The sequence below is a fragment of the Chironomus tepperi genome, unplaced genomic scaffold, assembly GCF_022539635.2.
Source record: "Chironomus tepperi strain 1889 unplaced genomic scaffold, CSIRO-AGI_Ctep_v1 contig_298, whole genome shotgun sequence".
Lineage (NCBI taxonomy): Eukaryota > Metazoa > Arthropoda > Insecta > Diptera > Chironomidae > Chironomus > Chironomus tepperi.
Genome location: NW_027226420.1, coordinates 2350737 through 2367003, shown reverse-complemented (window position 1 = coordinate 2367003; position 16267 = coordinate 2350737). Strand labels below are relative to the sequence as shown.

At 33.4% G+C, this 16267-nt stretch overlaps 2 protein-coding genes across 4 annotated transcripts in view; both read right to left on the bottom strand.

Annotated features, from left to right (window-relative positions):
• Positions 1 to 2320: 2320 nt before the first annotated feature.
• LOC139092225 (keratin-associated protein 6-2-like) lies at positions 2321 to 5603 on the bottom strand. Of its 2 annotated transcripts, XM_070642550.1 has the most exons (8): positions 5473 to 5603; positions 5253 to 5400; positions 4125 to 4205; positions 3496 to 3553; positions 3401 to 3426; positions 3245 to 3337; positions 3156 to 3173; positions 2321 to 3027 (listed from the first exon to the last, which is right to left on the bottom strand). In XM_070642550.1, exons 1-8 carry the CDS (start codon positions 5482 to 5484, stop codon positions 2978 to 2980), a joined length of 486 nt encoding a protein of 161 aa, XP_070498651.1. In that variant the 5' UTR covers positions 5485 to 5603; the 3' UTR covers positions 2321 to 2977. The 2 variants fall into 2 exon arrangements, with proteins under 2 accessions (XP_070498651.1, XP_070498652.1); XM_070642551.1 differs by lacking the exon at positions 3401 to 3426 and having other exon boundaries at positions 3245 to 3339; positions 3499 to 3553.
• Positions 5604 to 11786: 6183 nt separating this feature from the next.
• The window catches only part of LOC139092231 (uncharacterized), an 80852-nt gene continuing 76371 nt past the window's right edge, over positions 11787 to 16267 (bottom strand). For both annotated transcript variants that reach the window (XM_070642556.1, XM_070642557.1), the window contains exon 16: positions 11787 to 16266. In XM_070642556.1, the coding sequence (XP_070498657.1) occupies positions 15974 to 16266 (293 nt within the window). In that variant the 3' untranslated portion in view covers positions 11787 to 15973. The remainder of the gene's footprint in view (position 16267) is intronic.

Below are 16267 nucleotides of genomic sequence, written 5' to 3'. Positions count from 1 at the left end.
ACCTAACTCATTTGCTTGCTTCCCAAATCGTACAGATTAATCGCCATCCATGGCCTCCCTTAGAAGTCTCCTAAAGCCGACTCTATCACTGATTCTCTATGTATATGAGTTCACCCTAAAGTCAATTAAGGCTCGATCCGACCTCAAAGTAAGCGTTCATATACACAACTCTAAATCAAATTTAATGACATAAAGAACGATGGCATTTGAAGCTTACATACTTAAATGGTATAAATCGGTTAATTGATTAAAATCCTGAGTCCACATTGACGTGGCTCTGACTTGACACCTGATTCGATTTAAATTCGAAGACATGCTTGAGTAACACCGACCTATTGTTGGATTTGGAATCGATTAATCGACTTTACAGTCTAGACATATACCCACAGCAATTAATATGTTAGGTACTCCATGCAAATCACCCCTAATTTCCTCAATAAATTCCTTCAAATCTAATAAATCAAAAAAATTGCCTCAATTCCCAACAAATGCATTAAAATATCAATTGTGACATTTAATCGGCATTTTGCGTGTAGGTTCTCCCAACAGCTCCATATTTTTGCTATGCATTGTGATGAAATTCTTACACAGCAAACTATAATATTTTGCACTTTTTTTTAAATGATTGCACATTCGAACAGTCATTTGCATGCTTTTTATTGTCAACTTTAAAGTAAAAACAAAACTGATTGCATGACCGCAAAAAAGGTGCTGACTTGAGACTTTCGAAAAAAAAGCAGCATTAATTGCTTAATTGTGCTGCCCACGCGACGATAATTGAAATTAAAAATCAGTTTAAATGAATATTGAATGCTTGCTGATTCTCATTGGTGAGAAGTGGATATGAGGATAATTAGGCAGCTAATTGACCAATAGCTACTGCCTGTCAACATTGACCTGTATTTACTGTAATATAATAATTTCATTATATTATTAGCATCTTAAAGGTTACAAATTCATCATTTTTGGATGGCCATCATCACCCACGATAAATTAGCTGCAAAGCTGAACTTTGCAAAAATCATGCGTGTGTGTGTATTTACATTAAAAATTCACATGCATATCTGTCACTAATCAAGATGATATCATCATCTACATAAGCTACCAATGTTATAGAACAGCGCTGGACAACCTGTGTACCGCGGCACACTAGTGTGTCACCAAAACTCTCTGAAAATGCCATGTCATGTCGAAGTTTACCACCAAGGTGTGCCGCGGCACACAGGTTGCCCACCACTGCTATAAAATATAAAAGGTTCCATGCCCTCGAAAACAAATTATAATTCCACAAATGAGAGATGTCACACATCGACCGGAAAGGCATAACAAGCAAAAGTATGCGAAAAATATCATTTCTAATTTACATAAAGTAAAGCTGATCACAGAGCTGTGAAAAAAAAGATTCATTCACATGTAACGACCTTGCGCTTTCCCACAAACGAATGAACAGCGAAGACAGTAGATGGCTTTTGTTTTTGGTTTCGCTTCTTTCTTTTGTGTTTATGGTTTTCTAATGAAGTAGTTGGATATTATAGATGAAGATTTGCATGAAAATGAATGAGATGTGGATGTGGATGAATGAATTTATGGATAATTTATAAGTTTATGAATCGTTAATTTCTCTTTGAATTTTTAGTGATATTCAGGTTGAATTAAGAAGGTTGTAAGAGACAGAATAAGCATGTTAGGCTGTTAGGCAGTAAATTCGGTGATTTTGGCTTAAATTGGGTTCTTCATTTGACTATCTAGATTTAGATGCTATGTAGTTATCTAGTCATCACCACTGTATAGGAATACCTGTCAATATATTCTAAGTATAGATGTTGTAATATATATATTTTTTTTCATAGTTTTTGATGAATCTGAAGAATATATGCTGGCAAAAGGAAATATTTCGAGCTAGATATGTTAAGAGGTATGGTATTTGATGTCGGCAATTGTCAGTCGGGTTTCATTGTTAGATTAAATTTTAGGAGACGCCTGAAGGAAGTCATGGATCACAATTATCTGTATGGCTAGCGACCTAAGTAGATAAGTAAGTGAATAAAGTCAAGATATCTAATAAGTAAGGCCTTTTAAGTCAATAAGGTTCAAACGATGAATTTCCAATAATTAAGTATCAAAGTAAGGATTTCTCAGCACTATCAATCGAGAAACTTCGATGCTTTGATACTTAGAAAATTCAGATAGCTTTTGACAAATTCTAAATGTGGCAATAGGCGTAGAAATAAGTGATTCAATTAACAAGCTCTTGCAACAGCACTAAACTGAAATAAATAATACCAAAAAAAATGTCCAACTTCAATTTTCATTATTTTATTGTCTGTTTTTCTCCTTCAAGTTATTAAACAAGTACAAAAAAAAAAAACTTCTCATCTAACATAAATTACAATAAGCATAGCTCTTTTATCTCTTACAATCTAAAATTCACCTTAAGTATTACTTAATGAATTGCGTTTTTTTTTTTTTTTTATTTCCGTTGCGAAATTATATTTTCGCATTATTTTAGCCTTCCTTTAGGTTGAAGACATACAAAAAAAATGATCACGAATGCAAAAAAGAGAGAAGAAATTGAGAAGACTCAATTCCATCTCTTTTTGCTTCTTTCGTACTATAATTAACAAATGAGTGAGTAGAAAGAGATGAAATTATTTACACACAAAAACATAAAGTATAAAGTATAAAGCATGATGACAAAAAGAAGCCCTTGCTGCAAATGCATGAATGGACTTTTTGTCAAATGAAAAAAAAAAATCATAATAAGCAGTAATGTGTGGCAGTTTGTAATCGAATTAACGAGTCGAGTTGAATCACAGAATTATCGTGCTGATTGAATGGAATGATGAATGGATTACAATTGTTTATTGTTACTGGTGTTGTGTGTGTATATATTTTGGGTGATGTTAAGCGCTTGAGAATGAAATTATAGCTTCACATGAGCAACATATAAAATTAGTTATAATTTGGCATGATTTTCTTATTCTTTGAGCTTCGTATCTTCTGAGTTTCTTGTGTATCGGTTAGAATCTACAATTTTGGATATGATTTTATTGGATGGGGAGAGAAAAAATGGAAAAATAGCTTTTAGAATCTACATCGCCAAATTAAATTCTAAATTTAGGAACTAAATTAAAATTATTTTTTATAATATCCACCATAATAACCGCCATATCCTGCAACAGAATATCAAAATTTCTGTAGAATTGACTTCATTTTGACTTTTATCAATTTAATTGTATCAAACCTGGTCTGTAGCCTCCATATCCACTTCCGAAACCACTTCCGTAGCCTTGTCCGTATCCTCCATAGCCACTGTAGCCACCATAGCCGGTATTACCTGTAATAGATTCATATTATGTAATAAAATTCCTGAATCCATCACAACATTGTTGTGAGATACCGTAGCCAAATGTATTGCCATAATAACTGGAAAGAAAGGAACAAAAAATTATGATTAATTAAATTCATAAGATTGCAAGGATGCATTCAACTTACCCTCCATAACTTGGATATCCACCGCCAAAGACTCCTGGTCTGTTATAGTATCCACTTCCTGTAAATAAAGTTTATTGGTTTAATTTTGATTTATATCATGGATAATTCTGAGAAAGCATCTAGTTTTGTTGGAAATTGACCGACTTATGTCTTTAACCCGACCGACACAAATGAAGAAGGCTTCACCATGGAATTCTATGTAGTCTAGGCTGCCAAATTAAGGCAGCTTCCATTTAATGTTAATAAAAGAGATTTAGAGGAGCCGGGTGGAGCTTCTTTCCGTTCCAAAACGGAGCCTTCTTCATTTATGCTTCTCGGGTATAGAGATCATGAGACAATTTATACGGCAAGATTACATCCTAGTTCCTCAAGAATGAATAACGATCAGGAAATGATGAAAAATGTCACAAAAATTCAAGATTATTTTCAAATTTTGGACATTATATCCAAAAATCAGGTATTATAGATTAATTTGTCATTTCCTCCAAAACTTATAAAACCCCAATTTTTGACAGCGTCCGACTTAATGACTCATCGTCGGACACTCGTTTGAAAATTGGAGTCAAAACAAGTCTGAGTCTTGTTCTTACCCTTGGCTGTCAACAAAGTATTTTAATTCCAATATTTACCTATTCCACTATAACCGCCGTATCCTCCTCCATAACCGCTTCCATAGCCTCCATATCCTCCGCCAAAGCCTGGTTTATATCCTGCAAAAAATAAATAAATCCATCAATATTTTTAGGTTCAATGAACATAAAATATCTATAATCAGTAACGATGGTAGCCGCAACTCATGCGGTGAAGGTAAATTACGATATGAAAATTAATGTGATAGAAATAAAAAGTACTCGACGAAAAAAAAGACTGGAAATGTTTTAATGTTTCAATATTCTTGCTACATAAATAATGATTATAATCAGTGAAAGGTCACTTAAAATGGTCATAATTTGTGGACTGATGATGATTATGTAAGCTTGACAATTTAATTGTTTTTGTGAGAAAATTAAAGGGAAAGGTTTTTAGATTGTAATAGATGGAATTGGACACGTGATGAATGGAATAGTGCAGTATTCTCTAAACTGTGTGTCGCGGCACACCTTGAACTAATGAACAAATAGAATGAACCGTATGACTTGCGTGATTCAGATCGAGGCTTATCACCTGAAGTCGACTCAGAATTTGCATGGAAATTCGACTCAACTCGAAATTTGAGTCGACTTCGAGTTATGCTTATCAAATTGTGTAGTGCTCCAAACAAGTTTGGACAACATTGTAACTATGTCTAGTTCTAACTCACAATCTCTTGATCGATAAACTACTTATTAACAAGGATACAGAACTGATTAGTCAGATTATGACTATTTCTGATCATATTGATCATCAAGCTTCCTTGTTACTGACTTATTAAAAATGAAACTATTGGAAATCCCAAAATATTATATTTTGGGCATCGAAAAGCTTCTTCATGGACAAGTTCCATTAATTTTTTTACTTCAATGATTCACAGATTAACGATTCATCCAAGATTAGTCTGAATTGAACATTTTAAAGACTTATCTCAGGTTAAAGTCCTTTATTTCATATTAAATGCCACCCATTATCGAGCTTTATCCACAATAATGAAGCATTAACTTTAATTCACTTCTGAATATATTGGATTAACTTAATACCCAACATTATCATCACATTTGCCCGCAATTCTCAGAACTGCAGATTAATTTCACATTTAATATCACTTATTAACTCATTTTTACCTCCATATCCTCCCAATCCACTGCCGTATCCTCCATATCCACTGCCATATCCACTACCATAACCACCATAATTGCCGTAATTTAATAATCCATATCCAAAGGCTGATACACTTGATGCAATAAATGCAACCAAAAACACAACTGAGATCTATAACAAAAAAATAATTTTTTTTAATCATCACTTTCGCAACTTCCAACAAACTTTTTTTGTGTTCCTTACAAATAAACGCATTTTTAAAATATTCAATAAATTCACTAATATGGAATTAATGGCAATTATCCTTGATAATAAAATAAAAATATCACAAAAATAAAACTTTTTTGCACGATACGATAAGGCAGACACAAGCAGCAACGAGAAACTGTTTGATCTCTGTGTTGTGTCTCGTGGTTTTATATATCCAAGCGCAAGGCATCATATGCGTTGCTATTTTTTTTTCTATAAGCTCAAAAAGAAGAAAAAAAGGCAGCCCAGAACTAGCAACAAAATAAATAATGTTGATGGTGGTAAGAGTGATCTTGAAATTACTTGTCTGTGTAATTGTCTGAGTACAAAACATAGCAAAGATTGTTGTAACTTCATGCTCGATCATAGGGTGAAAATGTTAAGGAATTAGTCATTCGTGTTTGAAAATGTTAAAGATCTGGAAGTATATAGTGAGGAGGAATTGAGAAGTTAAGAATTTTTGTGGATTTTTTGGAGGATTTGGAAAGTCATTTGGCAGTTGGAAATGTAGGATCATGCAGATATGGTCGAATTAGAGGTTTTTTATACACATGGACGACACATGACAGCCACAAGAACGACACATGAAAGTTACATGGATGACACATGGCAGCCACATGGACGACGCATGACAGTAACATGGACGACACATCACAGCTTCAATAACGACACATGGCAGCCACATGGACGACGCATGACAGCCACATGAATTACACATGACAGCAACATTGATGACACATGGAAATCACAAGAAAGACACATGAATGCCACAAGTCATGAATTTGGACGACACATTACAGCTACATGTACGGTACATGACAGAAACATGGGCGACACATGACAACCACTAGAATGTCATGTTGAACGCCTGTCTATAGACTCTCCATTAATTCCAAAATCCTTCATAACCACAACATATCCCAATGCTCTGATCCTCTGTCGCCAAAACAAACCATTAACCTCAGACTATGATCTTTAACCTTGACATCCAGCCACTCAAAAACAAAGTTTCATTACAACAAATTGCATCAGGTCTAACAAATTCATTAATAGCTCATCAAATATGTTGAAAACTTTGCGGAAACAATAAGGCAATCGGACACAAAACATTGTCATTCAAACGATAATTTGGAAAATCCACAAAACAAAAGGAATGTTTGACATGATTGCTTTCTGGTTGTTGTCTGACACTTTATTTGCGGCTTGTACAACATTGTCGTCTTTTCCTTTGTTTTTGGTGTTGCAAAAAAAGTTTTGTTGGATGTGCAAGTCAGTGACAATGAACTTGACAATCTGCGTGGTAAACATCCATTTATGAATGAAAGGACTTGTGGATTTCCAATTAATTAAGTTAGTGAGTTTCATGACTTATTGAATTACTCACTTGTCGATTAATAGGTGCTAATATTATTATATCCAATCTAGAGACACACATGTAGCATAAAAAAAGACAATCATACTCACTCACCGATGTAAATCATGCGCTTGAGCTGTCAACAGCTAGAATACAATGCATAATCATTGTTAAAGTACAGAAATTACGCAAAAAAGAATATGAAACAAAAAGTGCCTTTACAGACAGAAATTATCATGCGTACATAAAAAAGTTATTTACTTTTCTGATTACAGCTGGTCTATGATAATTTTACTGAATACAATATAAAACGTGTTGGGTCATCTTCCGCCTCATTTGACCAATATTTTTTCAGTATGTCATTAAATTATTATGGAAATTAAGATAAGTTTAGGTAATTTTCACGTTGTTGACTCTGATGAGGGGTTTGGTGCTAGATTGGTGCTAATTAAATTGTTTGGAAATGTTCTGACTTAGTTGCTTACTTTTTTGGGTGGACAGGTCAATTGTGAGCTATAACCTCTCTTAGTTGGCGTCTGAAGCTAAAGTTATCGCTGGCTATCGTTGGCAAATTCTCGACTTCAAGTGCTTGATTGACAGCAACATTCCATGAATTCTTTGGCCGCCCATGTGATATCTTGGTAAGTGTGTAGCCTGAAATATTACTAAAGGGTATGAGATTCAATTCTCAGAGGGGGCCTGTGCCCCAATGCAGCTTCTCCATCCATGAATACCCCGCCGTCACTTGTCATCTACATAGTCAAGCTTATAGACCTTCCCGAGTGGCACAGTGTGGCAAACCTTATTTTTCATCATAAAAATAGATCCAAATCAGGTGTCACAGTGCCGTCAGGGCAACTCCGTGTCTTAATGTTAATACGACGACATAAGACTATCCTAGTTAATACGATGTGCTGCTCGGGCTTACTTAATGTAGCTTCAACAGAAATGTTCTAGACCTGCCCTAAAACAATAACATTAATTTCCAAAATTTCACGTTCAGTGACTTTTTAAAGAAGTTAATGACTTTAACATCATAAATTGAATTTTTTTAAATTCAAGCTTGCTTCCAGCAATAAGAATCATTGACACTTTTCATGCTCATAATTGACAGAATTCTATAGCTTCTTTAATTTTCTCGCTTCTATGAGCCTAAGGCAAACAAACTTATTAAAATTTCTGAAGTGAAGCTAAGAATTCAGCATATAAGCCTTAATGAACAGCATAGAGAGTAAAATAATCTTTGGGAAATTCAGAATGCCACTGGTTTTGTTGTATATCCAGTATCTTTAGTATCGTGTGAATCAGCAAGCAATGCCCTAGAACAGAGTCAAGTCAAGGTTCAATTAGTCATTCTAATGTTAAGCATCATAGCTGTAAAATGGAAGTAGCAACAAAATTGAGAATATTTCGGGGCATAGCAATGTCAAATCAGTTCCAGATCATATACTATGCTTAATTTCTTGTTAAATATCGATCTGAATTCCTTCCTGATAAAATATATATCCACAAGTTCAGGTAAACAACAACAAAATGTCATTCAACTTCTCCTTTCACTTTTGATTCATTCACAAAAGGTCTTAAGCCGGTTACACAGTAAACTTGATTCACAAAAAAGCATGCAGTCTCTGCTGTAATTTCGGCGACCTTGAGAACAATGAAAAATATTCATTATGATGGCATGCTGACTGCAGCCGCACAAAAGAAATTGAGTCAAAAATTGTTTAATTAGGTTACATTGGATTGTGCTGTTGTGTATGACTATGTACTGTACTTACTTACTTCCTTCGTTGAAGGTACAGATCATCTGTGATCCATGGCCTCAAACAGTTGGCGTCCAAAGCTGTAAAGAGACAAAAATGGTCTAAATCTTGTCATTTCCCATGGATTCATCATTTTATGGCTGACTTGTATTAAATTTTGTATGCAAAATGACGGGAAATATTTTCGTAATATTTAATACAAATCTAGTACCGCTTGCTGGTCTATTGTCAATTGTAATGCCGCGCAAAAAATGTTCTAATGAAAGGTGTGCACAACTTTTGTGACTTGGTACCTAAAGTTTGTTGAGGAAATTGATTGAAATTCAGTAGATCGTCAAAAAATGATGAATAGCTTGATACTCTCTTCTAGTCATGTTATTTCCTAAATGAGTGACCTTTATCCAGCATTGCATGGTTGATTTGGTCCAATCCGTCTCCCACAAGTCTCTCCTTTTACAATTACTCGTGAGAAACACGTAGAAGTGCCGTGACGGCTGTCTCAGGGGCTATCCAGCAATTAATCAGAAATCAAAAGCTATCTGCCATACCATGTCATTCTCATTGGTGCCATACCACAAAGATCACCCACCTCTGAGCCCTAATCCAATGACAAACAACCTCAACAAACAGTTAACAGCATTGCCGGTAATTCAATGGTCATTGCTGAGATTCGCAAATGAAATAAAGCACACAAAAAAATGCACAACATGAGAACAATGGAATTATTTGCAAGGTAGAAAAACCGTCGACGGACACTTGCATAATTTTAATTTTTTTGCGGTAGCTCTTCTTGTTTCATAAATTAAGCATGTAAACTTGACAGTGAAAAATAAAATTACTTGGTGATTATGACGGATTTGGATGGAAATTTGCTGTGTTTTTTGGATGTAAATGTGATTATTTGTGGATGGAATTATCTACGGTAAATTGGACACGAAACAGTTCATTAAACTGATTTAATGCATTTTATGTCAAATAAAATTGCCGACAGTTTGATTTGTTGATTTATTTCCTAAGTGCCGAAAATTAAGGTAATATTAAGCAATTAAAATATTAGTTATAGTTAAGTTGTACTTAATAGCTACAATTAAATCTTAATTAACAGCTCAATTTGCAGTACATACTTAAAATTGACAAGTCCCTTGAGAATATTTATGAGAATTAAGAGCAAATTGTTGATGATGTCGTTTCGCAAATGGCACATGGTCGTGTATGGCTAGAAAAAGTTGGAAAACAGTGTATACAGGTCGATGCGACTGTGGACTCGATTTGGATTTGGAACTGTATTGGGAATTAAATTCAGCTGCACACTAGATACTCGTTGGCCTGGGGCAGCTCATTCTGACTATTTCACATCGTGTGCCATGGTCTGGTTTAGAAAACAGTTCAGAACGATCTGGAACGAAGGGGTTTAGGATTTATTTCGGAGCATTACATGGGAGAGAGAGTCGTAGGTCTGAAAAGCTATTTTCTGCGTTTCGTAATTTTTGAACGTTGCCTTAATGAATGGTCATTCCTCATTGTTCGCCTGTAAGAAGGAATAAACAGAAGTTCTTGTTCGAGATGGTATTGCACTCGAAATCGGAAATTGTCAATCGATAGCCAGATGCAGAGCTAGCTATAGATGACATCTATGAGAGGTCATGCATCAAAAATAATTTTTGCGGTCAGAAAAGTAAGTATGTAAGTAAGAATGACGGTCTATCAACTTTATAGTTTCTCAAACAATTTATCATCCACAAACCCCGATCCAAACATCCACAATCATCATTACTTTCGCTTTCTTTCCATCATTCCTTCCTATAAATAAAAGTTATATCCACTCAACTCAGAATAAAAATAAACACAGAAAAGGTGTGCCGGTAAGGTCAATAACATTGTCTAGAAATCTTTAAGCAGCTAGACATAAATAAAGTGGAAATTCCGATTATTTTTCTATATTCTCGAACCTTCCCACACTTGTGATTATAGGCTTTTAAATCAAACATCTCTTAATACCGTCAATTAATCCACAACAATGCAAAAAGTCGACACAATGCGATCTTAGAGTCCTTGAAAAATGACACATTACAAACAAAAAAACGTAATTTTCGCAGCATCGAATGTGAATAGTGAGAGATGAAAAGAAGCAACAATAAATATCGCATTTTTTTGTGCGGGGGAATTCCAGCATTTGTTTATGGTTACATTGCGATTGTATATAGATTATTTTTTTTTTTTCAATATTTTATGGAGGTCTCTCACTCTCTCGATGTCGTGCAACTTACGATGTCGCAAGATTTACTTATTAGTTTCAAAGCTACTGAATTTTTTGTGCTGTGAATGAAGTTTGGCTGGAAATGGTGAAATTGTTGATGCTGCTCAAGTACTGCTGTTGGATGAATGATGGCATGATCTTATTTACTTAATTTTATGGATTTGGAGATAAGTTTGGAGATATATGTCCTTCCAAGAATAGCATAAGTCGATTAATCAATCCAATATCCTTCAATAGGCTGGTGTGACTATAACATGGTGCCTAATTTAAGCCGAATACGGCGTCAAGTTAAGATAAAATAATTTTTGATCAATCAACCGATTTATGCTGTTCGTGTTGATTAGACAGGATCTATTAATGTCTCTCACTTGCAAATTTCTAATAATTATTCCAATCCTAAGTGGTTTTGAAGGATATGATGCGCAGCCAGTTGCAATAGTTTCTCGTACTTAACCGATTTTACTGAAACAATGAAAAGGGATTTTCAGGAATGTCTGGGTGACTGGCAACCCAAGTTCCAGGCTATGATACATGATTCTTTTGTAATGTAATTAATTGAAACTCACTTACAACTGAAATATTAGTAGAAAGAATCAACGCATCATTTGCGCTGAAAACGCTGCTCACAAGGCTGCGCACATAGGCTACATGTAGTATTGTCGTCAGAGAAGCGATTCGGATCCAATTTCAAATTGTAGGTCTAGGTTTGAATATAGTGGTTTGATGTTAGGCTGTCTTGAAATGCATAAACCGTAAACTTCTGGAACTCTCAGATTTGAATAGCAAAATCATGTTTTCTTAAGAAGATTCTTTTGTCGGAACTAAAAGAATTAATAACATTTGAATTTATTTTATCATATTTTTCTTTTCAACGATTCTTTTATTTCTTCTTTCTGGTTTATATTGTACACATTATTGTGAAATTATTATAATCATTATCATTACTATTTTTTCTTTTATTTATTCTTTTGTGATTCTTCATTATTGTGAAGAATAAAATGTTGAGTTAAATTCTGAAAAATTTCTTTAATGTTTTTTTTTTAAATAAATATCGGAATTTTGTGTTAATTCATTTTAAAATAAAAGAATTTATTTGTTTTAAAAATGGAATTTTTCATGCTAAGACAAATAATGTTAAAAAAAATTTATTCTTGCATTAATAGACAGTTTTTCTATACAATGGCAACAAAATTAATTTTAAATTCTGGCAAAATATGTTATGCGTCGACTATAGTTGCTGTATAAAGTTTGTTTCTGGTTACATCTAAAATTTTGATTTTGATAATTTTTGTGAAATAAATAATTTTATTAAATTTAAGCTCTAATTTTTTTGTGACTTTTTCAGTCATAATTTACTTTGCTATGTTAATTTTTGGTATCAAAAGGTATTCTAATATCTAAAATATCGTACTTTATTGACGCATTTGATGACAACATTTTCTCTATCTTCAACTAAGGTTCTTGAATTAGATTCAATTTAAGACAAATTTCCAAATTTTCTTTTTTTTTTCAATTTTCCAAAGAATTTTCATCAATTTCAACTTGATGAACTAAAAAAATGTATTAAGACAAATGGCACTGACGATTTGTTTTACTCCTCAAAAGTAAAATACAAAAATTGAGCTTTTTTAAATTATTTAACAATTTTTCATAATGCTCAAAACAAAAAAATTAAAATTAAGTATTTTATTTCTAAAATGCCTCAAGCATTTAGATTTTTTCAAAATTAAAAAGAACTGGAAGTAGATTGATTGAGTTTTGTGGTGAATTTTGGTGAGATTTTTGAAAGATTTGGTGGATTTTTTGATGGAAATAGATTTTGTCTGAGTGGAATTGGCTCGGATTAGTCGATCCTACCTAGTCCGATCTGTACAACTTACTCATGGCAGCAATATGGCTGCTAAATGATGTCCAAAAGGTAATTTTCATGTAAACTTTCATAAATTTCGGCAAAATCGGCATTTTTATGACACATAACATGAAAATTAACACTTGGATGTGAGGCGACCACCTGGATGCCCCAATAACCAGTGCCGATCGGATACATCTAGTAAAGTGTTGACTCAATCTTGTGTCAATTCTATCATCAGACTTAAGATTAACTAATCCCCGCTTGTTCCAATCTAATCAGGACCATTAGCACAGCTTCATACGATCCTATACCACTCACATCTGCTTACCAATCCTTCCAAAATCCATCACACTCCTCAACCATTCAAAAAATTAATTCATTTTTATCACAAATAACTTTTCATAATTATTCAAAAAGTTTGACAAACTATTTCATAACTTTACATAAAATATTTATTTTTTTAGTGCTTCATAATCAAGTGTATGTACGAGGCACAACAATAAAATGTTTTTGTAAATAAAGCAAAAAAAAAGAAAAGAAAATGCTTCTTTTAAAAAAAATTATATTTAACATGACCAGCACTTAATTAAGTCATAGACATCGACATTATTTAATGAAAAAAATTTTGTTTGAAGTTTTGATTGAAGCAGAGCTTGAGGGAGACTTGGAATTTGAATGGAGTCGAGTCGACTTGTCCATACAAAACTCGAATCGACTTTGAACTCCGCCTTGAGGGATTTGATGTCGAGAAATTGAGTTTAGTCATGTATTGGATTTTAAGTTGATATTATGGAATTTGAAATTCAAGTTTTGAGCAATTTAGGTCAATACGGGACATTTATCTTGCTTTAGGAGTGTTTAAGTGGCATTAAATTATCCTATTTGATAGATAAAGTGCCTTTAAATATGCCAAAGTAGGTCAAGGTCAAGTTAAATGTTTATAAACCTCGCCAGACTCTAATCATCCAATTAAACTCAAGTTTATCGACTTTAAACCATTCTCAAGCAGCACAATGCAGTTGCTAGGATATTACTACGTCGCTTTAATGACAACAAGACGTAATGGTGCCCTGACATTTACATGAGGCTGATTTCTGTCCATTTTAAAAACTTTAAAATGATGTTCACCTCATTGTGCTACTCAACATCAAAACTTTGACATCCAAACTGAAAATTGTTTGATGAAAAAACCTCTTTTGGTGCAATTCCAGACAGATTTTCTTTATTCAAACTTTGAAAAATGTCTTAAATTACTTAATGTGCTTGATTTTCCAAAAAAATAAAATTAAAAAATGTTTAAAAACATTTAAAAACTCAAAATCAAGAGACTAATATCACAAAAATGGACCATTTACTTCAATATTCCAGCATTTATCTACCTATTTACAAAATAATATCCTCTAAAAATGTTTCGGATACACCAAATTATTTTTTCCATCAAACGATCCTACTTAACTACAGAATCCGGAGTGACATATATGAGGAAGGTGCCGTCATTGAGCTTTTTGGGAGTCATTTGGATGCGGCTTCCATTATGTATCATTAAAAGAGGTTTACCAAAGTCCTTAAAGCTTCTATGTGAGCCCTTCTTCATGTATGTCACTCAGACATTTCATTACCAAAAAAATGACAAAATTCAGTCATTCCAACAATCAAAATTAAACTATGTTTATGTGTTTCAATTAACAGCGAATGTGGTTCTTTCAATAATTTAAATTTCATATATTAATATTTCATTTTTAACGAGCTTAACGTCTGCATCTTTTTTATTTCTCAAAAAAATAAATAATTCTCATTAATCAGATTTGTTTTATTACTTCCATCTCCTTCCATGTTTAATTGAATTCAACTGTATCATCATCCTTCTCATTTGTGTATGTGTCTATAATTTTTTTTAAATGATAATTTCTTTCTCATTCATTAAAGCCATCAGGTTTACTAATTTAATTTAATTAATTAAGTACTTCATTATTTTGTATTTTGTATCTGTGTGATTGTGTTTAATTAAGTTCTGTAGTCTCATCCTTTTGTTGAGGCAAATGATTTTGTTGGAAGCAGAACTCGAAGTTGATTCAAAACTAATGTGGAGTCGTATTGACTTTTCTTATCTCTGGGTGGAGGCGTACAGCTCTTAAGATAAAACTCAGTAACAAAGCCTTTAAATAGTTAGTATTAAACAATATTATAGCCAAACTGATTTCATGTAGACTAACTAGGGTTCACTAGGACTGTATTTTAGATGTAAATAACTGCAGTTTTCGACTCTACCTTTTAATTCGTCCATGACTACAGCCCAGCGTTTTGGACGAGTCCTTCTTAAAACTAACATCTTAAGGATGTAGTTTGGATCTTCATTAGACTTAAAGCCTTAATTGTAAGATTTAAGCCTGAACAACATTCCCTAACTGCACACGGCCATCCAAAAGGGACAATGTGAATCTGCGTCGTTCTGACTTAATGCCAAATTCAGTTTGACATCGACCAGATGCTAATGTTAGATTGTTTCGACTTCCTTATTGATTTTTCCATAAAAAATCTAATTCCTCATTGAAATCTGTTTATTGAGTTAGAATCTGATCGAAATTCTATGGTAACTTCACTGCATCTCAAAGACATGACCAACACAAGCCATTACAGTTTAATCTGTTATCCGGAAAGCATTATGTAGAAATGACCGAGAAGTCCGACTTCTATTGCATCTGACCTAGAACTAGAGTCCAATTGGCCTGAGAATGGATTTTCAATCAATTTGACATCATATGACTTCTGAGTTAACTGCGTTGCATCCAACAAAATCATCTACCACATCTATTTCACTATAATCTCCCATATTTAAAACTTCCATTAATAAAGTAAATGAAAATAAATCAGGATGACATTTAAATATGTAATATAATTCACGTCTACTCATGCCATTCACTCATCACTTATTTATTATTTATATAAATAGTATTTTCTTTAGTTATGTCTGTAGCTCGACACTTGACATAAGTGTATAAATCAACTTTTATGCTTCTTATAACTCAGAGGAAATGAAAATATACTAATCATATACTTCTTATTCTTCACGAACACATTGTTGCAGAAATCCAAAAAATTAATCTATCGACGTCAACGACCAATCTTGTTGTAATTAATTAATTCCTTATTAATCTTAGATGGGGTTTTGGTTTCAAAATAATAAAAATAAACAGCATCTCAATCTCAATCCTTACAAATTTACCAATATCGACCTCAAAATTGGACTAAATATATAACGCGGATGCAACTCACGTTTGTTGCCATAACAGTAAATGATTTGTGCTGTCTTCACGTCCAGCTATTTCATTCATTGTACTTGTACCAGTTGTGCGAAAATCTTCAAATCCATCACCACCAGAAATGATTAACATGTGACTTAAATTGTTATTATTATTATTATTATTATTATTATTGTTACTAGTTGGTGTATCAGAACTTTTGGAGTTTCGTTTGAGTGATGTTGTCGTATCGCAACTTATGGCATCATCAAGTTCAATCGATGTTAAGAAACGCACGTGACCGGTGTGACCTTGTGGAATGCC

Coding starts and splice junctions, on each gene's coding strand:
- LOC139092225 (XM_070642550.1), bottom strand. Junction 3,427..3,495: donor GGATATCCAAGTTATGGAGG/GTAAGTTGAATG, acceptor CTTTCTTTCCAG/TTATTATGGCAATACATTTG. Junction 3,338..3,400: donor TGGCAATACATTTGGCTACG/GTATCTCACAAC, acceptor AATCTATTACAG/GTAATACCGGCTATGGTGGC.